The following is a 25,487-nucleotide window of genomic DNA, read 5'->3' as shown; positions in this document are numbered from 1 at the left end:
CCCTCCTTCTCTCCACTCATCCATAGAGATGGTACAAGCGTTTCTGGCAAGCACCAGCTGCAGACACAGCGACTTCTTGGGCATCTTCTACTTTTAGAATAGTACCAAGAGGCCAAATAATCTCCACGCTTGTGCTGTGAGGCTTGAAGCCTGCTCCTCAGCAAGCCCAGGCACTTTATTAACTCCACTGCTCTCTCTGAAGCATGTGTGTAAGCCATGGAATGGAAGGCTGCAGAGCTGGGCATCTCTCACTGCAGAGGACAAGGAGCCATGTGTGGGTTTATGGTCTTTCTGTTGGCTCAGCCAAGCCAGGCTTCGAAAGAACATTCAAAAGGGGCACTTCTGGATTTCTCCTCCACATTCTCCACAAGCTGCAGTGAGCTCCTGGCAGGCCAGCACTCAAATTCCACATTAGCCATCACCTCTCTACTTGAGATTTCTACCCCTTCTTTCAACTCTGAGTTTGCTTTCTTTGGGGCTGTCCAGCCTGGAGAAGAGAAGGAGGTCTCTGAGGAGACCTCAGAGCAGCATTTCAATATCTGAAGGGGACCTGCAGGAAGGCTGGGGAGGGACTGTTCAGAAGGCCCTGTGGGGATAGGCCAAGGGGCAATGGTTTGAAACTGGAACAGGGCAGATTTAGGTTGGTCATTATGAGGAAGTTCTGCACAGTGAGGGTGGGGGGACACTGGAACAGGTTGCTAAGGGATATGGCTGAGGCACTGTCGCTGGAGACATTCAAGATCAGCCTTGATGTAGTCCTGGGCAGCCTGCTCTAGGTGGAGGTGTCCCTGCTGACTGCAGGGAGCTTGAACAAGATGACCTTTGAGGGTCCCTTCCAATACAGCCTGTGATGCAATCTGTGAGTCTATGACACAGCCTATCACAAATTCACTAAGGGGGATCTGAGAGGTGAGCACCAAAGCCTTCCACCTTGAGCTTCCTCCAACCACTTCCTTCCATTGTGGGGACTGAACAATTCCTGTCTGTGGTTGAGGGGCAGCCTCTCTCACACTGGAGATCTTCAGTATGGGAAAAAGAAAAGCCCCAACAACCTCTTGATGCAAACTTTGGTGAAAGGGCTCAGTAAGATACCATTTAGCCCAGAGAGCCACCAGTTTGTACTTCTGCTCCAAGAGCTGAAACCATTATGAGCTCTTCTGTGCTGAGAAGCGATTAGGAGAAGCAAGAGGAAATTTCAGGCACAGATGTCATGCTATTGGAAAAAGCACTTTAATGCCAAACCCATCTGCAGTTAGGAGTGATGTACAATTGTGAAAATCTTGATGTCTTTAGGTCATTGACAAAGCAAATCACACAGAAGCCTGAGGACTATCTGCTCAAGAAGAGTTCTGCATTAGGACAAAATGACCTCCCATCATCTCCCCCATCACTGCCTAGCACAATTTCTGCTTGTAATTCATTATTCTGAAGCTGTTTACCATTTTGTTCATGACAAGGGCAACTGCCATCAATCAGTTCTTGAGCTTGGAATTCCTGGCTCTTTATCAAAGGAAACTGAGAGTCTCATTTGAATATTCACCTTTCTGGCTCTGGTACATGGCACCTGATCCCTCACTGAACAGTTGGCATTGCCTTTGACAGTGATGCTCTGTCAATCTGACATAACCTGAGAGACATTCAGGCTGTGTTTTGCTACTAAGTGAAAGACTACAGCACTTTAGTCATCAATAATTAAGCCTGACTTTGCTATTTGATATAAGATCCTGGAGCAAGTCCAGAGGATGCCACTAAGATGATCAGAGGGCTGGAGCACCTCCCCTGTAAGGACAGGCTGGGAGAGTTGAGGCTGTTCAGTGTGCAGAAGAGAAGGCTCCAGGGAGACCTTAGAGCAGCCTTCCAGTACCTACAGGAGAGCTGGGGAGGGACTTTTTTTTTTTTTTTTTGATAAGGGCTGGCAGTGCCAGGATGAGGAGCAATGGCTTTGAGCTGGAAGAGGGGAGATTGAGACTGGAGATTAGGAAGAAATTCTTGACAGTGAGGGTGGAGAGACACTGGAACAGGTTGCCCAGGGAGGTTGTGGATGCCTCCTCCCTGGAGGTCTGCAAGGCCAGGCTGGATGAGGCCTTGAGCAACCTGCACTAGTGGAAGGTGTCCCTGCCCATGGCAGGAAGGTTGGACCTGGATGATCTTTAAAGTCTCTTCCAATCCAGACCATTCTGTGATTCTGTGATCTGCTTCTGTTGCTATCAACATTTGTGTTTATTTGCAGACTCATCCCCCTGCTGTTAGATAAATACTGCAGGGAAATGGTTCAGTGTCTCTCCACTTCAGTCACGACCACTACTTACAATAAGAGATATTAAGGACTTCTTCTAGGAGAGGATAAATCAGACACTAGTGAAGGGTTGCATGTAAACGAATCCAAACTGAAAGGTTCTCTCCCATTTCTCTGTTCTTTAGTGTTGGTTAGGGAAGGATGTATTGAAGAAAAAACCCACATGCTACCATTTTGTCTTTCAGCTTGCAGAGTTTGGGGTCTTACTTAGAATCATAGAATTGCAAGGGCTGGAAAGGACCTCAAGGATCATCCAGTTCCAACCACCCTGTCATGGACAGGGATACCTCACACTAGATCAGGTTGCCCAGAGCCACATCCAGCCCAGCCTTAAAAACCTCCAGGGATGAGGCTTTCACCACCTCCCTGTGCCAGTGTCTCACCACCCTCATGGGGAAGAACTTCCTAACATCCAATCTGAATTTACCCATTTCTAGTTTTGTTCCTTTCCCCCCAGTCCTATCACTCCTGACACCCTAAAAAGTTCCTCCCCAGCTTTCTTGAAGCCCTCTTCAGATGCTGGAAGGCCACAAGAAGGTCTCCTCAGAGCCTTCTCTTCTCCACACTGAACAACCTCAACTCTCTCAGTCTGTCTCCATAGGAGAGAGGCTCCAGCCCTCTGTTCATCCTCATGGCCCTTCTATGGACATGATCCAGCACCAGATCTTCCTTGTAATTGAGGCTCCAGAACTGGACACAGTGCTCCAGATGGGGTCTCACCATAGTGGAGTCATGCAGCCTTACTTCCTAAACGGACATTAGTCCTCAAGACTACCATGAAAACAGGGCTTGCTAAGATCTCTCCTGTTGTTGGCATCCTCTTATTGTCACATCCCTAGCAGTGCAAATGGGGGTGGGGTGGGGGAGTGCCATTTCTCCTGCCAGCTTTCGTCCTTCTTAACAGCTCTGACAGCTCTGATCCACTTATTCTTGGCACTTGCTTTGAGCAAGGTTCACATAAAGGTGTCAGTGTCCAGCCTGTGCACTGTTGTACCAGGCTGTTGTCAGTCTTCTGGATGACTGCTTAGGAAACAACCTCAGTTTGTTACCTAGAGCCTGAACTTGATCCTGATTCCTCCTTTGACTCCTGCTTTTCAAAGGTCAGGCTCTGTCTCTTTCTGCCTCTTGTCTGTCTGTACTCTGTTCTTGTCTTGACTTGGTGGAGCCAAACCTCTGCTGGGCTGGCCATTTCTCTCCCTCTGGTTTACAAGTCAACAAGTGCAAGTATTTGGGACCTTAATTGCCATTCCCTCAGGGGACAGCGCAGGAGTGTAGTTGAAGCTGGAAGTGCAAAAGGCAAGGGGAGAGGTGGTTTGCTCCAATTCAGAAGGGAGTGGACTCTAGAAAACACTCAACTGCCTGGTGTGTTGGTATGTCCTAAGTCACTTAACACATAGCATCTTCTTCGGAAAAAGGCTTCTTTTAGGGAAAAGAGCAAACCCAAGACTTCTGGAGGGGACAGAGACAGGGCAGGCTCCTTCTGGAGCTTCTGTGACAAGCATCTCTCACATGCAGGACTTTCTAGTCTGGTTTACTCAGAGTAAGATCACAAATGGTGTCTTACTGAAGCTGTGAACTGGTGAGCCCCTGTGAGGGAAGCATTGTGGGAGAGTTCATGGACTGAACGGGATCCTGGGTGAAGATGGTGATCCTGGGCTGCATCAAGAGAAAACATAGTCAGCAGGATGATGGAGGTGATTTTCCCCCCTCTGCTCCACTCTGGTGAGATCCCAGCTTGAGCACTGCATCCAGTTCTGGAGCCGCTATTACAAGGAAGGATCTGGAGGTGCTGGAAGGTGTCCAGAGAAGGACCATGAGGATGAGCAGAGGGCTGGAGCAACTCTCCTATGGAGATAGATTGAGGGAGTTGGGGTTGTTCAGTCTGGAGAGGAGAAGGCTCTGAAGAGACCTTCTTGTGGCCTTCCAGTATCTGAAGGAGCCTACAAGTAAGCTGCTGAGGGACGTTTTAGGGTGTTGGGTAGTGATAGAACTTGAGGGAATGGAGCAAAACTAGAAATGGGGAGATTCAGATTGGATGTTAGGAAGAAATTCTTCCCCATGAGGGTGGTGAGACACTGGCAGAGGTTGCCCGGGGAGGTGGTGGAAGCCTCATCCCTGGAGGTTTTTGCATCCAGGCTGGAGGTGGCTGTGAGCAACCTGCTGTGGTGTGAGGTGTCCCTGGCCATGGCAGGGGGGTTGGAACTGCATGATCCTCGAGGTCCCTTCCAACCCTGACAATTCTGATTCTATGATTCTATCCTCTGTGCAATGCTCTTGCCCCAAAAGGACAGCAGAGACCTAGGCAAACCACCTCAGGCATTACTGTTAGGGTAACCACAGCAGCACCAGGCTTTTAATGCAGCCGTCAACATTTGCTCCCAATGAAACGTTGTTCACCACTCGTGTAGTCAGGATTCTGCAGTGTTTTAGCAACCCAGTGGAGGAAAGCTACCTTCTAAGTTACCAAAACGGTGTCTAAGGCTGAGGGGAAATAAAGGAGAGAAAGCTCCAAAGCCCAGGACGACTAAAGCTTGTTACAAAACCAGAGAGCTCATTCCAGTGTGAAGCCAACCTGAGCTTTGCATTAAAAATGTAAATGCGATGGAAACAGCACAACCAGATTAAATAGCTTTGACCTCCCCCGGCATAAAGGGTGGCTCTAAACGCACCGGGAACAGCGACAAACGGCTGCTCTTGCCTTCCCACTGAATCGCACGAAATGCATTTCAAACAACACAGAAATTTCCAGCCCAGTGGAAGAGAGATTTGCATTTCTTTTATAGGAACCGAGAGGAGAAAATAAGGCTGGTTTGGGGGAAAAAAAAACCAAACCCACAAACAATAAAACAACAACAAACCATCCGACATTTAAATGCCTAACGGTCCAGAAAGACTTGTGAAAACTGCTGTGAATGCCTTTGAATGAGACCGATTCAGCCTCAGAAATGAAGCCCTAACACACCCAACTAGCCGGGAGTGACTGATTCTTTCAATCCCATCTCACATCCCAACCTTCGGTATGCTTCTGCCTTGTGGGACCATTTCTGACATTTTCTGGGGAGGTTTAGGTTGTTTTTTTTTTAAAGTCATTTTAACCCACCAAAGCCTGCTCTCTGCACTGCCACACATCTCCATACCACATCACCATCACCATGCTACCACAGCTGGGCAGGGACAGACAAAAGTGACTGAAGTCACCATCCCTGGAGGTGTTCAAGAGGGGATTGGACGTGGCACTTGGTGCCATGGTTTAGATAGTCATGAGGTTTAGGGTGACAGGTTGGACTCGATGATCTTTGAGGTCTCTTCCAGCCTTCTTGATTCTATGATTCTATGAAACCCCCAGCATCAATAAAGAAGAGATGTTAATCAAAGCCCAGCTTAGGACTTCAGGAGGCTGCCTGTGAAAGGCTGCATGGAATGAATCCAAGGGAACAACACCCAGAAGCAAAGAAACAAACCGAAGTGGTGGGAAGGGGAATTAAAACCAGCAACCAAAGGTTCCCACCTAAGCCTCCCTTTTTATGCATTCTAAGGGCAGACTCTGGCCCTGCTGAGCATTGTCCTTCAACTGGTGGCCAAGCAGAGGGGCAGCTCTTTAGCTGAAACAGACATTTGGAACATTGAATAAGGAGATTAATTTGGATTTTCTTCTCATAGAATCATGGAATAACTTGGGCTAGAGGTCCCTGCCCAGAGCAGAATTATTATGTCAGGTAGGTCAGGCTGTGCTTGTCCTGTTGAGTTTTGAGAGCCCTCAGGGATGAAGGTTTCCCTCTTCTCTGGGTTCCACTTTTGCATTAACCTTCTCGTGAAGCACTTTTTCGTTATGCTCTCTTAATTTCCATGAAACTGTCTGTTGCTTCTTGTCCTTCCCATGAAACTGTCTGTTGCCTCTTGTCCTTCCCATGAACCATGTCTGTTGCCTCTCATCCATTCACTGTGTATCTCTCAGAACACTCTGGTTTCGTCTAATCTCTAGACCTCTTTGGGTGGTGGAAGAGAGCAGTGAGATCTCCCTCAGCTTTCTCTTCTCCACTTCCCTCAGCCTCTCTTCACTCAATTTGTGCACCAGCCCTGAACACCTTGGTGACCTCAGGTTTGTTGTTGTTGGTTTTTTGTTTTTTTTTTTTTAGGAGACCCAAACCTGAATATTGTATTTCAGATGAGCTTTCTGAGTACCAAGCAGGGTGGACTGGGCATGATTTAGTCTGCAGTGTTTTCACACAACCTTATTTCTTGAAGCCACTAAATACCCATCAAAAATGCTGCAGCTAAAGCTGCACTGGCTAAAACCAGACAGTATTTTTTTTTCCTTCTCCTGACACAAGTAAAATGGCAACAGGTAACTCAAACAATCAGTTTGAGAACTGGGACCTGAGAGGACCTGAGACCAAAAGGCAAGGAAAGTGGCATTAAAAAAAAGGCCACAGCACAAGGGTCTTGTTCTCTCCTAATCTCTGTCTTCCCAAAAGGTGTTAAGAAAGAAGACTTGGGTGGCAATCAGCACAAGATGATGTGGGCTTCAACACTGCTGAGGTGCGTGCAGACCTCTTTGAGAGCACTAAGCCAGTTCTGTTTGAGGCCTTTGATGTTGATGTGCACATCATTAGAAGACTCAGTCGCTCTGGGGTTTGGATCCAAGTGTGAATGAAACATGAGCTACGTCCAAGGCTGGGACTTAACTACAGCCAGATTAGCAACCTCTCTAAGTTGGCAGCACCGCAAGTCCTGCGGCCTCGCTGTCAGCAGGATGGAGCAGTTATTGCTGTCTGAAAGCAGCCAGCTATGGGGCTCAGCACCTCAGAAAACTGCCAGTGGGGAGCTCAGCACCAAGCAAGGCTTGGAGAGGATCAAGACAATCATCCTGCTGAAGGAGGAGGATTCTGCAGAACAGATGGAGCATGATGTGTGAGAGAGCTTCTGACAGGCTCTGTGCTGCATGGGTTTGTGCCTGAGTTCAGGAGTGAGCAAATAAAAACCTTATAGAGTCATGGAATTGTTTAGCCTGGAAAAGACCTTTAAGATCATTGAGCCCAACCATTAGCCCATCACTATCAAGTCTGGTGCTAAGCCATGTCCCTCAGCACCACATCTCTATGTCTTTTATATATCTCTGGGGATGGGGATTCAGCCACCTCTCTGTGGAGCCTGTCCCAGTGTTTGAGAACCCCTTCAGTGAAGAAGTTTCTTCTAATGTCCAACCTAAACCACCCCTGGTGCAACTTGAGGCCATTTCCTGTCCTCCTATCACTTGCTACTTAGGAGAACAGGCTGACCCCCACCTGGCTCCAACCTCCTTCCAGGGAGTTGTAGCAAGTAAGAAGGGCTCCCCTCAGCTTCTTTTTCTTCAGGCTAAACAGCCTCAGGTTCCTCAGCTGCTCTTCACAATGCCTGTGCTCTAGACTCTTCCCCAGCTTCATTGCCCTTCTGGACATTCTCCAGCACCTCAATGTTCCTCTTGGAGTGAGGAACCCAAAACTAAACCCAGTATTCAAGGTGTGGCCTCACCAGTGCCCAGTACAGGGGGACAATCCCTGCCCTGGTCCTGCTGGCCACACCATTGCTGATCCAGGCCAGGATGGTGGTGGCCTTCTTGGCCACCTGGGCACATGTTGGCTCATATGCATCTGGCTCTTGACCAGCACCCCCAGGCCCTTTTCTGCTGGGCAGCTGCCAGCCACTCTGCCCCAAGCCTGGAGCATTCTCATGGGGTTGTTGTGATCTTGGTAGTATTAAAAAGCTCTGAGTATTTATCCTGTTCTGGTGGCATTTAAAGACACCACTTTGTCTGGGTTTGTATCATCATTAGCCACAATTTGTAAGAAGATTTCTCTGTGTTTGTTTTTCTTTTTTAGTGGCAACTGTAAAAACCTATTCCAGATTCTATGCAGGAGTACTTAAAAAAATCATCATTTCAGTTTAATACTGAATAGTTGTTTATGCCAGAAGGCTTCACCTATTTTGATCACAGATGGGAGAAAAAAAAAAAAAAAACCACAACAGTACAACTTGATCTTGCCTATTAGAACTAAAAGTACCAGCAAAATTACCAGCATAACAATTCCATTTCCATGCTCTGTCACATAGGGGAAGGTTTACAATTTGTTTATCCAAATAGGAATTCCAAAGAAATCTGTTTCTTGAAAGGATCACCTGCTCAGTGATGTCCAATGGTAGGGCTAGGGGTAATGGGTGCGAGCTGGAGCATAGAAGGTTCCATTGTGAATATAAGGAAAAAATTTTTCACTGTGAGGGTGCTGGAGCCCTGGAATAGGCTGCCCAGAGAGGTTGTGGAGTCGCCTTCTCTGGAGACATTCCAGACCCACCTGGACATGTTCCTGTGTGACCTGCTCTAGGTGGTCCTGCTCTGGCAGACGGTTGGACTGGATGAGCTTTCGAGGTCCCTTCCCACCCCTAACATTCTGTGATTAATGATCCTCTAGCACAAATCCCCCCGCCATGGGCAGGGACACCTTCCACTAGACCAGGTTGCTGAAGGCTTTGTCCAGCCTGGTCTTGAACACCTCTGGGGAGGTGTTTCTCCCTGGAATCTGCCCTGGGCAACGTGTCCCAGTGTCTCACCACCTTGCTGTAAAGAATTTCTCTCCCACATCCATGATACCCGTTGATGCCATCGATGCTGGAGAAACGCCAACCCCTGAGCTAGGATTTGGCAAAGCAGTCTCCTGTTTCTCCTTCCTGATGTTTCACCAGGGCTCACCTCTCCCAGAGACACAGCTAACAAGCCAAGGATCATCAGCTCATGTATCTACCACTCAATTTAAACACCTTAAAGGCACACACTGAGCAGTATCAGGTTTCCCGTTGAAGAGCCGGCCTGGCAGCAACCACCTTGAAAGCAACAAGTTGGCCCAGCACTGTGAGGTTTGAGCTGAGCTGTAAACCATGGAGGATATAAATTTGTTGTACAGCTCAAGTGAGGAAAACAAGGGCATGCTACTAGGAGCTTTCTGCTTTATTAAGTAAGCATCTCCTCATCCATGCGGAAAAATGTGTCCAGTTTGGCTAAATAATTCATCACCGGAGGGTGAGCAGGGATTAATGGACGGTATGATGATGTTCTGAGGTGTGTGCACCCCCCAGGGCCACTGTCCTTCAGCCCTTCAGGGATTTGTGTTACTGGGGACATGTGAAGAGAGAGGTCCTGCAGTGTCTCTGCTGGGGGTATGCACATCTGGAGGCAACTGGGAAAAGAGCACCTACCCCGTGGGCAGCAGTGCACCTCCTCAAGCTGCCAACGTGCCACCAGTGTCTCATTCCCACGTTGAAAGAGCTCTGCTTGGCCAGTGGAAAGAGCTGGTTTAGCTGCAGCAAGGTGTAACTGCCCCTGCTGTGATACCCTTTTGCCCTGCTTACAGAGCATAGAATGGATTGAGTTGGAAGGGACCTTAAAGATAGCCTAGTTCCAACACCCCTGCCATGGGCAGGGCATCTCCTTCTAGATCAGGTTGCTCAAGGCCTCATCCAACCTGGGCTGCAACACTTCCAGTCTTGGAGCCTCCCCAGCTTCACTGGACAGCCTGTTCCAGTGCCTCACGGCCCTCATGGAAAAGAATCCCCTCCTTAAGTCTAATCTAAATCCAGTTTCTTCCAGTTTGAGGCCATTACCCCTCACCCTGTCACTACAAGCCTTTGTAGGAAGTCCCTCCTCAAATATTGAAGGGCTGCTCTACTGTCTCTGGGGAGCCTCCTCTTCCCCAGGCTGAACAGCCCAAACTCTCTCAGCCTATCTCCATAGGAGAGGTGAGTAAGAAGGACACATTCCCAAGATAAAACTGAATCAAAAGCTTGGTACCCAGCCTGATGTTGTCACATTTAGAAGTCATTAGGACAATGCATGTCCCTCCCATGGATGAAGCTAAGCAGAAATCTCCATGCTGGAGAGGAGCACATGCCCTGCCATGCCAGCTGCAGAACATGAGAGAGGATGATGAGTTCATGTAGGCTTAGCTATTGTGACCTCAAATTAGGGCATGCAAATCACATCACAGTGCCCTGGAAATGGTTTGAAAATGGATTTTGGAGAGACCCAGGGCTGCCCTGCACCATTTCCACAGTATCAGGTGATGGAAGAAGAGGAAATGGCCTGAAATTGTGCCAGGGGAGGGTTAGGTTGGAGATGAGGAAAAATTTCTTTGCTGCAAGAGTGGTCAGGGATTGGAACAGGCTGCCCAGGGAGGTGGTGCAGTCACCATCCCTGGAGGTGTTCAGTAAACCTGTGGCCATGGCACCTGGGGGCAGGGTTTAATGGCCATGGTGGTGTTGGGTTGGATGGTTGGATGATCTTAGAGGTCTTTTCCAACCCAAGCAATTCTATGATTCTATGACTGTAAAATTCCTTCAGAAATACAGAGATGGGCTCTATTTCATTGAGAGCCATCAAAATGAAATTACTCCACCACCTTTGCTGTACAGGCAGGAGCTGGATGAGAGCAAGGCCCACGCTACCGAGGTGGGGAAGAACAGGGCTGTAATGAATAAGGAGCAACTGTACTGAGAGTGAGGAGAGACATCACCACATCACTGCAAGCTTCTGCATACCACACAGCTCCAGGAATCTAGCAAGAAATCCTTGCCTTTGTTATCTAGATGATTCTGCCTAACATCCATTTCGTGTGCTCAGCCTTCCCTATGCATTTCTGCTTAATGCTTATAAAATTGGAGCTTCTACCTCCAATCGGCTGGAAGAGGGAGAGGATAAATCACCAAATTCTGTGAGGAGGTAGCAAACATTTTTATCATTTCAGTGATACTTTTCCTGGTTTCTTATCTCATCTTCTCCTAGAACAATTCCCAGCTAATGTAAAAATGCTCCAAAGTCTTCTACCAGGCTGTTATGGTGTGTACAAGTTGCTGTTGATGATGCTCTTGCAGACAAGAGCTTTTAATACCAGTCTGAAGTTGCTGGAGAGCCCCAAAGCATGTTGAGTCACTGCTCTGCCTTTTAGCCTGTTTCAAGCACTGGGGGGTTATGTTTCAGACAAAATGTCCATTCCCAGCCTCCCTGGTGCTAACACTGGGGTGATGGATTCTCTGAACACGGTGTTTCTGGAGTTGGGTGTTCTTCTGGGCCATGCAGGCTTGATCGGCTCCTCTCCACTCACTGAAGGAGCTCCTGGAGACACTCCTCACGGCCTCTTGGTGCAAATGTACCCCTGCAACTCTTGAGAGAGCAGCCTGCCACATGCCAAAGAGAAGAGAAGAAAAGAGAAGAGAAGAGAAGAGAAGAGAAGAGAAGAGAAGAGAAGAGAAGAGAAGAGAAGAGAGAGAAGAGAAGAGAAGAGAAGAGAAGAGAAGAGAAGAGAAGAGAAGAGAAAAGAGAAGAGAAGAGAAGAGAAGAGAAGAGAAGAGAAGAGAAGAGAAGAGAAGAGAAGAGAAGAGAAGAGAAGAGAAGAGAAGAGAAGAGAAGAGAAGAGAAGAGAAGAGAAGAGAATCCTTTCCTTGTCACTAAACCTTGGATTTCCTATCGGCATGTCATAGAACCAAGAGTTTATGAATCCTATAGATCATACTGGATCCAGCTTCTGCTGAGAGAGAGTGGGTTTAGACTGGATCTTAGGAAGAAGTTATTCAGCACAAGGATAGTGGGACTCTGAATAGGCTGCCCAGGGAGTTTGTGGATGCCTCCTTGCTGAGGGTGTTCAAGGCCAGGCTGGATGAGGCCTTGAGCAGCTAAGTCTAATTGTGAGGCATCCCTGCCCATGGCAGGGAGGTTGCAGTAGATGATCTCTGAGGTCACTTCCAAGCTAAACCATTCTATGATTCTATGGTTCTATGAAACCTGCTCCCAGTTTTCTCTGACCACCACAATCCTACAGGGAGCCAGCCAATACCTTAAGGCTGTCTCACAGACCTCAACACACTTAGTGGGATCAGCATCTCCAGCCCTTTCCCAAAAGCAATTCCTGCAACATTAACCAGCAGAATTCCTGGTGAAAGATTGGCCAAGCTGGCCAGGATCAAAGGGAGTCTATGAGCAGTGGTCCTTGGCTCCTGAGGACACAGAATCCCACAGGATAGCTTGACCAGGGAGGGGGGTTATTAACAGCCACTGCCCAAGCTGGTGAAGTCATGGGAGGATTTTGTGTCACCCACACCTTGACTCTTTCTTGGGCTGGTCTAGTTCAGCTCCTTTGTTTTCAGCTTGCAGGTTTTATACTTGGATGAAAGATCTGCTGATGAACCAATATAATTTTTGGCGAGTAAGCAGAGCAGGCCACGCCCAAGAACAGAGAAAACCCAATCCTCTTCAGCTCTACCAATCCTTCTCTTGCAATGTCAAAACCATTCTTGATAAGCCATTTTCAGAACAGGAGTGAGTGATGTCAGCTTTAATGCAGAGCTTCCTGGGCTCCCTTCTGAGAGAGAAGCTCTTTCTCAATTAACCTGGGAGCTGGGGAGGGGGTTTGTGGTGGTAAGCTAAGAAATGCCTCCATCAAGAGTTTTATTCTATTATCACAATAAGGAGACAAAGAGTTGAACTTTGGATTAAAGGATTGGGTTTTCCTCCTTTTTGTTCTGCACTAGGAAGCCATCAGTTCCTTTGCTTTGGGCTACAATTTTTCAGCCTTTTGTGTTTTCTGATTCCAGGCATCTCCTGTTTCTAGCAAGGACACATCTGGAGTACCAGGGTCCAGTTCTGGGCTCCCCAGTTCAAAAGAGGGAGGGAACTGGTGGATAGAGTCCAACAGAGGCTACAAAAAACCTGAGGGGCCTGGAACATCTCTTTTAGGAGGAAAGGCTGAGAGCCCTGGGGCTGTTGAGCCTGAAGAGCAGCCCCAGAGGGGATCTGAGCAATGCTCAACAAGAGGTAAAGGGTGGGGGGCAAGAAGCTGGGGCTAGACTCTTGTCAGTGGTGCCCAGTGACAGGACAAGGGGCAATGGGCACAAACTGGAAACTAGGAGGTTTCATCTAAACAGGAGGAGAAACTTGTTCAGTGTGAGGGTGCAGGAGGCCTGGAACAGGCTGCCCAGAGAGGTTGTGGAGTCTCCTTCTCTTCAGATTCCAAATCCCCCTGGCCATTGTGCTCCTGGGCAAGCTGCTGTGGGTGCCCTGCTTGAGCAGGGGGGTTGGACTGGATGATTTCCAGAGGTCCCTTTCCAGCCCTCATCATGCTGGGATTCTATGACCTTATAATCAGGACTGTAATCTTCCAGCCTCCCCACATCTGCCATTTGCATGAATGGTCTTCAAAATAAAATGAAAACAATTCAATTAACAGTTATGGGGGATTTTTACATTAGCCAGAGCATTTCTTCAGCATTAGGAAAATTGAGGCAAAAATCGTAGGTATTTCCCTCTAGAAATAAAATAAAAAGACTTTTTGAGGCAAGGAAAAATGGCCTGAGGTTTAATGCACCAAAGCTTTTTAAAATGCGATTTCCAGACCTTATTGTTTCCTGGTTTTGTTGTTGTGAATGAAACTTAACCATTTCCAGTATCCCACTGAGCAGCACACAAACATTTGAGATTCATCTGCTCTCTTAAAAATTGGACTGACATAATCTTCACCAAATTCCACTCAGGTCAAGGGGAGGATTTGGGGTCAGTGGCATTCACATTGATTTGAAATAAATGAGGTTGCTGGTTTCAATCTTGCTAATGCAAAACAAAAGGAATCAGGCTTCAAAAAAACAACTAAGCAATTGGGACAGTTTTGTTTTCCTTGTCCTCATTTGGACTGGTTTTGATTTTGCTCCCAGTTGTAGAGCACTTAGGCTAGAGTAAGGACATTTATTCTTTAACTTTTTTCTGAGGTGAGGAGAGATGGAAGTTTTCTTTCAAAAACAAAAGACAGAACTAAACAAAGAAGCCCTGAAAACAGAGCACACCCAGTCATCCTGCAAGTCCAGGCTCTGCAGGAGCAATTTCAGGCTCTGCAGAAAACTGTAAATCTCCAGAGGTTTGCAACTGCAGCAGGAAGAGTGAGAAGACTCTTAAACACCTGGGCCAGCTGAACTGGAGAAGGTTTTGCCAATTCTCTGTGCCAGAGCTTCTCTTCACACTCTCATAATGAATAAAGGACCAAAACCTATCTTCTGCACTTAAAGAGTTTCACCATGGACTTCAGACTACAGAGAATAAATCCTTTTCTGCTCTGTGAACTGCTGCTGGCTCCTAAGAAAAGCTCTCTACCTTCATCAGGTGGTACCCATCTCAGCAGGATGGGAATGAGCTCAGAAGTTTGCAAAGCCAAGCTCTTAGACCCTGCATTGGCATCAGGCCTTCTGGCTTCAGCAGTAGTTTGATTTTGCATCCTGGAAATCCAGGAGAAAGCAGGGCAGATGGACGCTCACAGGGGTAGGCTGTAACCCTGCAAAGCACCTGAAGCAGACTCATTCTGCTGCAGGCAGCCATCATGAGTCTGTGAGACATTACTGACCTCTTCCCACCTTGGCCAGCAGCAAACCATTTCTTCTACATCTCAATCTTTCTCTTGACCAGACCTAGCAGAAGAGCCAACAAAGTGCCTCTACCTCCATCATCTGCCTCCTTTCATTCAGCCCCCGTTTTCATAGTATCACAGAATGGTTTGGGTTGGAAGGGACCTTAAAGAACATCTAGTTCCAACTCTGCTGCCAAGAGCAAGACACCTCCTACTAGACCAGGTTGCTCAAAGCCTCATCCAACCTGGTCTTGAACACTGCCAGGCCTGGAGCTTCCACAACTTCCCTGGGCAATCTGTTCCAGTGTCTCATCAGCCTCAAGAGGAAGAATTTCTTCCTAAAGTCTAATCTAAATCCAGCTGCTCCCAGTTTGAAGCTATTACCCCTTGTCCTATCACTCCATGCCTTTGTACAAAGTCCCTCTCCAGCTCTCCTGTAGCCCACTCCAAATCCTGGAGGGATATTTTTATGATCTTCCCTGCATTCCCCAGGTAAGCATACTGGAGAATTCACATTAGGTATGACACGTATCCCAGGCAAATGGGAAAGGACAGACTGAAGAGGAAAACCACAACCTTTTTTTCACATGTCATGACTCAGTGTAATGTCTCTTACAACTTCTGGGTTAGCCAAGCCATAAAACAAAACAGATCCTTGGTTACATTTGTTCAGCTGATTTGTCTCTTTCTTCAGAGCTCATTAAAAGAACTGCTTTGATCTCATTAGATTACTAAAACATTTCCAACAGGACTAGATGTGTCATGTCAGAATATGACAGGCAAATTTCTTTTAAGATTTTAAAACTAGGTTGAAAGAGGAGAAGCTATGCAGTTCAGTGTTGTCACTGGAAGATATTTTTACTTTTATGAGTCCCTGAAACAAGAAACAAATTAAGAACTGTCAAGGAAAAAGAAAAAAAAGAGAACCCTCAAACCCAAAATGTATCCCAGCTTGCCTCCTAATATTGTTGCTGCTTTCCTCTGAAGACTCCCTCAGTATAATAACAAGAACCCGAAGTATAAAAGAACGAACCAGGGTTGTTACTGGTCTGGCTTACAATTGATAATCAAAAAGGAAGGAAATAAGTGCTGGAAACATGATTACCCTTTGTAACCACAAGCTAAAATGAACAGCCTCACTTGCCTCTGTTCCCAGCTCTCCATTCATGCCTGATTCAGAGGCAATCTCCCTCTGCTGTGCCACTGCAGGGCACAGAACATGGCATCCAAGGATGCAAGAAAGCATCTGGGAAGGAGACGGGAAAAAGCAGACTCCACTGGGATGCTCTGGCAGCAGACTCTGCCTTGCTCAAAGCTGGCAATGCACTGATCAGCTGCCATCCCCACACCCCAGCACTGCCAGGGCGGGCAGGCAGTTTGCTATGAGGTGTGGGTTTCACTGTGAAAGCAGCCCCACCAGAGCTGCCTCTGCCGGGCTCTGAGGAGCAGCAGTGTGCCAGCACTGTGCCAAATCCACACCCAGGGCACAGAGCACTGGAGCAGGGCTTGGGAGAGTGACACACCTGCATCAGAAAGGCTCCAGCTCTTTCCTCTGCTTATCAAAACCCGCTTCAAACACTGCCCAGGTGCAGCCTGTCGCTGCCCTACTTTGGGACTTAAGTCATGGAAATGCTGGAAAACAGAGCAGGAGAAGGATGGCTCTGCCTGACCTTATGCTCTAGTGAGATTCATGTCTCTGGGCTGCTAGCTCACACCATGATCAAACAATTCCCAAGACAGGAGCAAGGCAGTGGGCCTTGTGGGGCTCCACACCCAGGAGGGCTGCACTGAGGAGTAGGACAGACACGCAAACAGTTTGCAGTCCTCTCCCTGGGAACATGCCGCAGAGGCAAACCAGCCCCACGCTGAAAGCCCCCGTGGGGTGAGGTGTTCCTGGGGGAAGGGGCTGCAAGTGTGAAATCACAACAGCATGGAGACACAGACATGCAGCAAAGAGCACTGGAGTGGGTGTTCACAGCACATCATTTCATTTCAATGGCATTTACCATGGAATTGCTGAGATGGGCTGTAAAACCAGTGGGCGGGGACCGCTTCTCACTCTGAAGAAGTTCATTAGATTACAAGTAATTCAGTTACAGAGAGAGCAAGGAGAGCCTGGGGCTGTTTGGAGGGCCTTTAGGAAAAAGGTCAAAGCAGGGATCAGATGGCTATGGGGACTGATGGCTGCTGGGGAGAAGACAGTAGATATTTAAAGATAAGTGTTGTAGGCTAGTGTGTTTCTCTCTTGATGGCCTACTCCTGCCCTTGTCATGCGTGACATGCTAACAGTTTGCAAAGCACGGCACAGCAGAGAATCCCATCAGATGAGGCACTGCCAGCACTGCTGGTGAGGGGTGAATCGACTGGTTTGGAGAACAGGCAGGGCTGGAAGCTCTGGCGTCTAGGGAAAGGGAGCCAGATCCAGCTCTCTGCTCCTAGCTCATCAGGAGATTAAAACTGCTGCTGTCGCAGAGGCAAAATCCAAACCCAAACCCCAAGATTTTTTCCTGTGAGCAAGCAACGTTGTCTCTCCTCCTGAATTCCACAGCCATCACTAACCCCTCGTTTGGGAAGGCTGAAGCCAGAGGGCTGCTGCTGAAGGCAGCAGGAGCATATTTTTGAAGCCAGGCCAGCTAACTCAGCCTCGATTAAACACCGAAGTCCCCGGAAGCTTCTTGCTGATGGCAGTGGGTAGCGTCCCCATCCGAGTCATCCCTGCTCACCACTGGATGATTGCACTCATTTAAGTATTCTGCTGAGCAGTAACAGACTGAGATATTCTTGGTGTCTTCCTAGGCTGAGGCTCCTGATGAGCAAACACATTCACTAGAGTTACAAGTTCCCACAAAAATATCCTACGAGTAACAGCAGTCTCGATTCCATGCTATGATCCAAGTATTCCAGAAAAAAAAAAAAATTAATCACATATTCCAAAATCTGCGTAGGCTCAACTTTTATTTCAGGATATAAGGTCTAAAATGTGTTGACATCCATTGCAGTCCTACATCAAAGTGCATTTGCTGAGATGGGGTGGTGGGAGTGGTTACTCTGCCCCTCTGGCATGGAGGCCCCAGATTTGCTTGGTTAAAGCTGGTTTCTAGTTTAAACTTAAGTGAAAATAGAACCTGGTGACAGCCTGATTCTGAACACCGTGGCGCACACTGGCTTGCATGGCATGGCTGTGCCTTCCGGGACGGTTCCCTGCCCTTATATTCTGAGGCACAGGTGAAGTGTCTGTTGTGCAGGACTGGTGCTAAGAAAATAATGAGCACACCTAAGGGGCAAGATGGGTGTTAAAGGTGTCAAAACAACCTTGGGCAGTAAGGACAGTGCCATTCCTAGCCTGTGTTGCCACTGTTCAAGGTGTACACACCAGCCTCCAGTTCCACTTCTCTGCCATTCATGAGTAGCCCTTTCTTTGCTGGCTAACACTTGTTCACCAGCTGAAAGGTACCTGCAGATATTTCAGTAAACCATCTTTAATTAATATTACAAATCCTAATCCCCATCCTGGAGACACTCTCATATTATTGCAGTTTCTACCTGTCACTTCTCCTGCTACCCAACCTTTCAAGGATTATCTGGTCAGCATGTAACCTCTTCTTAGTCCTCTGAAACAATGTCTGCTCTCTGTTCCTTTGTCTTAGCGTTTCCTCATCTGTCTATGGATTCCTGTGCTGCTTTTCAAGGCAATCTCCAAGTGGGAAGCTGCTTTAGCCATTCATGAGGATGAGATTTATTATCTAGAAGCACACCAATAACACAGTATTAAAAAAAAATAAAATAGCAGTCTCTTTCATCAAAATCTAATGAGCACACGATTTAATCTTTATTAAGAATTCATTAAGTTCTCAGCAAGCCTGTCTAATGGAGCCTGACCAGGTGAAATGCTAATGCCTACATTACAGTGAAATTAATTTTCAGAAATGTTCATTTCCCCGAGTTCTCCCCTGCACGTCGCTCTCCCCGGTGCCCGCGGCTGCGCGGCTCTCTCCAGATGCCTGCTGCCGTGCTCATGGCAACACTGCTGTCCCCACCCCAGCCTCCCCACACTTCGCTGGAGTTTCCACACTGAGGGCCACCTCCCAGTTCCCGACTCTACCACTCCTTTTACCACAGCAGCCTCCTTGGTATTTTCGACTCAGGTACAAAGCTGCAAGCCTGTTGCCTTATTTTAAGAATAACAGTTTAATGGGAATGATATATATCCATATCTATGCCACAGGGTTTATTTCAGTCCTCTCTACTGATCTAGTCCAGCCAACAGGTTATTGTCTTGATGTAATTTTCTTTTGCTCGTGGGCAAACAAGAGGAACTGTGCAAGCCAGTGTAGTCACCACGAGCCCTCCTGCCTATAGGCTCTGTATGTATGCGCTCCTGCACTGCTATTGTGGTACCTACAGCTTCTCCCACCAAATCCCATCACCCACCATTCCAGCAGGCTTCTGCAGAAGCAGTTCCTAGAGATTAAATAATTTATTGGTGTTCATCTTCAGTAACACCTCCCCTGATCCACCTTTTGCACACAAACATATGCAAACCAAACCCACCCCAGCCCCAAATCGAGCTGGTGGGGTGGAAAGCCTCATTTCAAACCATGAAAGGGGAAGCTCAGAGCCTTTACAGAAGTAGGGTTCACAAATGTGGGTGCAAAAGGGGAAGCTCAGAGGCCTTACAGAAGTAGGATACACAAATGTCGGTGGGAAAAGCTGTGGAGACCACTGTGTGCTGGAGGCGAGCCTCCTCACAACGAGACCTCCCAGCCCTGCAGTCCCTTGGGAAAAGCGTTGCCTGAGGCGAGGATGACGGTTTAGTCCCCTGTGAACACCCGAGGGCTGGACGCAGCGGCCACCGAGTTGATACAGAAAGATCCGGGTCACCCGCTAAGCCACTCTGGCTGGAGAGAAGCTGAGCTGAAGGCCCGGATCTGCCCCCACGGCGCACGCACACTTACACGCCTAGTCACACCTACACTCACTCGCACACTCACACTCACGTATACCCGGGGATGCTACGGGAGTGCAGGGCAACAGATTGCCGAGCGGACAACGAGGCCCTTCGGCTATTTCCGAGCCCCCTTCTGCTTCTCCCCGACCGCCTCCGAGCGCTCTCCGAAGGCAGCCGAGCCCTGCGCTCGGCCGCCGCCGGGAGGAGCCGAGCGGTGCCGAAGCGGCGACTTTGCTGGCGGTTCGAGTCCCCGCTGGGCGCTGTCCACCATGCGAACCGCCTGAAAGCCGCAGCCGCGCCGGGACCTGCCCGCCCGCTCGCCGGCCGGCACAACCCCGGCCCGCCGCAAAGGCACCCGCTGCCAGGACTGAGGAGAGCAGCCTGCACTCCCCCCTATACTCCCTACACCCCATCCACACCCAGCTCTGCTGCCTCGCTAAGCAACGTCGGTCCCCGGGGGGGCTCCTCCCAGCCACGGATCCCTCTGCAATCACCGGCTTCGCAAAGCAGCCACGGCTCCTCCGTGCCTCTCCCTAACGTAAATCCAGACCCTGAACCAGCGCCCGGGGCTTGTGCCGTGATGGCGCCCGCCTCGAACCAGCCCGTCATGGTGGGAGGCTGGGGTATTTCGCTATTTTAATTAAAAATGAAAGAGGGGGATAAAAAAAGCATAACCGTGCCACTCCTTCATTAGCCTTCCCCGGCACCTGCTTTTCCTATGGGATGCAATTACTTCAGGAAGGGACCATGCGGTGGGTTTTTTTTATTGCTCAGCAACGTTTAATTAAACACGAGGTGAACGTATTGTGTAGGGGAGCCCCAGCGAGGGGCAGCTCCGGGGCTCTGGAAGCTACCTCGGGCACGGTTAGAACAACCCCCCCCCACACCACCACCGCTCTCCCTCCCCCGGGGCAGGGTTGGATGTGATCGGTGGTAAGCGGCCAAGCTCGCTTTTCATTAATTAAAAAGAGAGGCTAAAATCTCAATAAAAGGGGCTTTGGGTGGTAGGGAGCCTAGCGTTAAATCCGCAGAGCCGGCAGATAACACCCCGACATTAAGCTTAACTGACAGCGGTCCGCTTCGTGGGGACATCTGCGCGGCCTCGCCCCGCGGTAGGGAGGAGGGGGGCGTCCGCTCTCAGCCCACCTTCCCCCCCTCCTCCCTGCCGCGGGGCGAGGCCAGCGGGCAACACTTCAGCACCACACCGGCCCTGAACAGCAGCGGCAACGGCGATAGCGGGGCCTTACCCCTGCCGCTTCCCTTCCCGCCCTCACGGTCCCCTCAGGTAAACATGGCGCCTGCGGCCCTCACTCACCTCAAGCGAGCCCCCGCCCCGCTCGCCCTCCCCATATTAAAGCCGTTTACTCGCTATTTCCCCACAACCCACGCGGGACTCACTTCATTTGCTTCACGATGGTGCTTTTCCCAGACTCTCCGGCCCCTGTGGGGGAAAAAAAAAAAAAAAAAAAAGGAGAGATGAGGGGAGGATAAGCGCAAAGGGAGGAGGCGGCTAACGGGGACTCGGGGCAGAAGTGTGCGTGTGTGGCGAGGGGTGACCGGGCGGCCAGAGGCTTCTTACCGAGCAGGAGGAGTTTCACATCTTTAGCAGCGCTGATCCCGTCCTCCTTAAGGTTCTTCTCGATGGCCTTGCTCCGCTCCAAGGCGGCTCTTTCCTCAGCGCTCAGGGTACATCCCATGGCGGCGACAAAAATTTAATTAAAAAATTACCAAAAAAAAAAAAAAAAGGGGGAAAGGGGGGAGGGGAAAGGGGTGGGGGGCGAGGGAAAAAAAAATTGCAGCCCCTGTCGCCGCCGCCTCGGCTGGCTCCTGCGGGCTGAGAGGAGGAGGCAGGGGCAAAGCCAGCCACCGGCGGCCGGGCGGGGAGGGGAGGGGGGGGGGGAAAGGGAAAGAATAAAAAGCCTTGAAGCAAATGGCCGTGAGCCTCCGGGCAGCGCAGCGGCTCCGCGGCGGGGCTCCCGGCTCCCTCCTGCCCCTCTCCCCGCGCCCGAGCACTCAGTGCATCCAGCGGGGCTGCTGCGGGCACGGCGAGCTCTTCCCGGCCGGGAGGCGGAGGCGGAGGCGGGGGAGGAGGAGGAGGAAGAGAGATCGCGCCGGGGGGAGGATCTTTCCTTCTCTCCCGTGCTCCCGGCTGTCGCGCTCTCCACTCCCGGGCGGGTCTCGAACGGGCGGGGTGGCGGCGGCGGCGGGGCGCGCTGGTAGCGCTCGGCGGAGCCGAATGGAGGCGCGGGAGCGGCGAAAGGGAAGCCGGGGGCGCGCCGGGGCTCCGCGTTCCCGCCGGCCTCGCCCGCTCCCGTGACGCGCGCGGCTTGCGCATGCTCGCGGCCTCGCCGGCGCGGTCCCCGCCTCGGCGCCGGCACCGCTGCCGCCGCCGCCCCGGTCCCCACGGTCGAGCGGCCCGCGGCCCGCCAGCGCCACCAGAGCGGGTGCCCGGACAGGGCTCCTCGACGGCTCTCTTGGGGTTAGGCTGCGGCTGCACACCCGCCCCGCAGGCCGACGCGGAGAGAGGTCGCGGCCCCGGTGTGCGTTCTCCACCGCCCGGGTCAGAGGGAGGCCGTGACCCGGGCTCCTGCGCCTTTCCCCGGGGCAGCTGCTGTCAGCCGGGCAGGAGGGATCGTGACTCGGGCTCCTGCCACTCGGGGCTAGGGTCTGCCCTGGCTGGGCCCAGCACCTCAGTGCGTGGGGGAACGGGGTGAAGGCTGGAGCTGGGTGGCAGCGGTGGGTTCACCGGGGTGTTAGGCTTCCCAAAGGCCAGGGTTGCTGAATGCCAGCCCCGTGCACTGAGGAGCCCCACACAGCTCCTGCAGCCATGCATGACAGCCCAGCCCCACACAGCTCCTGCAGCCATGCATGACACCCCAGCTCCACACAGCTCCTGCACCCTTGCACTGCACCCCAGCCCCACACAGCTCCTGCAGCCATGCATGACACCCCAGCTCCACACAGCTCCTCCACCCATGCATGACACCCCAGCTCCACACAGCTCCTCCACCCATGCATGACACCCCAGCTCCACACAGCTCCTGCAGCCATGCATGACACCCCAGCTCCACACAGCTCCTGCAGCCATGCATGACACCCCAGCTCCACACAGCTCCTGCACCCATGCATGACACCCCAGCTCCACACAGCTCCTGCACCCATGCATGACACCCCAGCTCCACACAGCTCCTGCACCCATGCATGACACCCCAGCTCCACACAGCTCCTCCACCCATGCATGACACCCCAGCTCCACACAGCTCCTGCAGCCATGCATGACACCCCAGCTCCACACAGCTCCTGCACCCTTGCACTGCACCCCAGCTCCACACAGCTCCTGCACCCATGCATGACACCCCAGCTCCACACAGCTCCTGCAGCCATGCATGACACCCCAGCTCCACACAGCTCCTCCACCCATGCATGACACCCCAGCTCCACACAGCTCCTGCAGCCATGCATGACACCCCAGCTCCACACAGCTCCTGCACCCATGCATGACACCCCAGCTCCACACAGCTCCTGCACCATGCATGACACCCCAGCTCCACACAGCTCCTGCACCCATGCATGACACCCCAGCCCCACACAGCTCCTGCACCCATGCATGACACCCCAGCTCCACACAGCTCCTCCACCCATGCATGACACCCCAGCTCCACACAGCTCCTGCACCCATGCATGACACCCCAGCTCCACACAGCTCCTGCAGCCATGCATGACACCCCAGCTCCACACAGCTCCTGCACCCATGCGTGACACCCCAGCTCCACACAGCTCCTGCAGCCATGCATGACACCCCAGCTCCACACAGCTCCTGCACCCATGCATGACACCCCAGCTCCACACAGCTCCTGCACCCTTGCACTGCACCCCAGCCCCACACAGCTCCTGCAGCCATGCATGACACCCCAGCTCCACACAGCTCCTCCACCCATGCATGACACCCCAGCCCCACACAGCTCCTGCACCCATGCATGACACCCCAGCTCCACACAGCTCCTGCACCCATGCATGACACCCCAGCTCCACACAGCTCCTGCACCCATGCATGACACCCCAGCTCCACACAGCTCCTGCACCCATGCATGACACCCCAGCTCCACACAGCTCCTGCACCCATGCATGACACCCCAGCTCCACACAGCTCCTGCACCCTTGCACGGCACCCCAGCTCCACACAGCTCCTGCAGCCATGCATGACACCCCAGCTCCACACAGCTCCTGCACCCATGCATGACACCCCAGCTCCACACAGCTCCTGCAGCCATGCATGACACCCCAGCCCCACACAGCTCCTGCACCCATGCATGACACCCCAGCTCCACACAGCTCCTGCACCCATGCATGACACCCCAGCCCCACACAGCTCCTGCACCCATGCATGACACCCCAGCTCCACACAGCTCCTGCAGCCATGCATGACACCCCAGCTCCACACAGCTCCTGCACCCTTGCATTGCACCCCAGCTCCACACAGCTCCTGCAGCCATGCATGACACCCCAGCTCCACACAGCTCCTGCAGCCATGCATGACACCCCAGCCCCACACAGCTCCTGCACCCTTGCACTGCACCCCAGCTCCACACAGCTCCTGCAGCCATGCATGACACCCCAGCCCCACACAGCTCCTGCACCCATGCATGACACCCCAGCTCCACACAGCTCCTGCAGCCATGCATGACACCCCAGCTCCACACAGCTCCTGCACCCTTGCACTGCACCCCAGCCCCATACAGCACGGAGGCCCTGGCTTCCCATGTGCTGTGTACGTCCTTCACAGCTCCTATGCCCACTCACCCACCCCAGAGTGTGACATGTGTAAACTGTGAGGAGTCCTCCTGGAGCTCCCCACAGTTAAATCACTTTGATCAACACTGGTGATGTGAATCATTCCCGTGGTTGATGCGAAGGCATCAAGTTTCAGCCCCATTTTGGATGCTGCTTTCCATCACTGTAATCAAGGGGTTTGCTTGATCACAGATCTCTTCTCACCAATGACCTCCCTTCATGTCATAACCATTCCATGACATCTAACAATTATATTTAGGAATTCTAGTGAGTTAAAACCCTGCAATTTTCCTGGCAGGTTTTGCCATTTCACAAGGTTGGAAACAGGGAAGAAAACAAATGTCAATGAGGGAAAGAAAATAAACAGGACTTTATCTGAAATGCTCTTCTGCTGGCCCAGGCAAGTCATGATATATTCAACTTTAATCCAGGCCATTGATTGATATGTGACAGTCTGGCTATAAAAAGATCTGGAGAGGAAAGAATAAAGTGTTGAGAGCAGGAAGCTAAGTGCATCCCACTAAAATGAGCAAAATCAAGGACCACTGCCTGGCGTTTAGGAAGGACAGCCACCAGCTTCAATACAAGGGAAGCCTGCAAAGGGAGGTTTGGTTGGTAGGAAGTGGATGTGAACAGCAAAGCAGCTGATTTTGGCTCCAAAGCCTGCTCCACCTCCTTGCCCAAAAGCAGATGCTTACAGAAGCTTGACAGAAACATCCCTGGGTTGCGGGAAGGAAATACTGGCTCTGGGTTGCTCTAGGATTACTTCACAGGGACTCAGGGAAAGCAGTGGGCTGCTGTTTATGGTGTTGGGTGTGGGAGAATATACTCTTAACACTGCCCTGGTTTTCCACCTCAGACCTTTCTTCCCCCTCTACTCTGCCCTGGTGAGGCTGCATCTGGAATATTGTGTCTGGTTCTGGGCCCCTCAGGTCAAGAAGGACCTCAGGGAGCTGCTTGAATGAGTCTAGTGCAGAAGCACAAAAATAATTAAGGGAGTGGAACATCTTCCCCAGGAGGAGAGCCTGAGGGAGCTGAGGGC

At 51.0% G+C, this 25,487-nt stretch overlaps 1 protein-coding gene across 5 annotated transcripts in view; it reads right to left on the bottom strand.

Moving 5' to 3' along the window:
* LOC128973459 (guanine nucleotide-binding protein G(o) subunit alpha) overlaps positions 1-21,351 on the bottom strand; it is a 192,077-nt gene extending 170,726 nt beyond the window's left edge. For all 5 annotated transcript variants that reach the window (XM_054389777.1, XM_054389775.1, XM_054389776.1 and 2 more), the window contains exons 1-2: positions 21,234-21,351; positions 21,053-21,095 (exon numbers count right to left, since the gene is read on the bottom strand). In XM_054389777.1, the coding sequence (XP_054245752.1) occupies positions 21,053-21,095; positions 21,234-21,351 (161 nt within the window). The remainder of the gene's footprint in view (positions 1-21,052; positions 21,096-21,233) is intronic.
* Positions 21,352-25,487: the final 4,136 nt, after the last annotated feature.

The sequence above is a fragment of the Indicator indicator genome, chromosome 19 (assembly GCF_027791375.1).
Source record: "Indicator indicator isolate 239-I01 chromosome 19, UM_Iind_1.1, whole genome shotgun sequence".
Taxonomy (NCBI): Eukaryota; Metazoa; Chordata; class Aves; order Piciformes; family Indicatoridae; genus Indicator; species Indicator indicator.
This window is presented reverse-complemented; position numbering and strand designations above follow the sequence as displayed.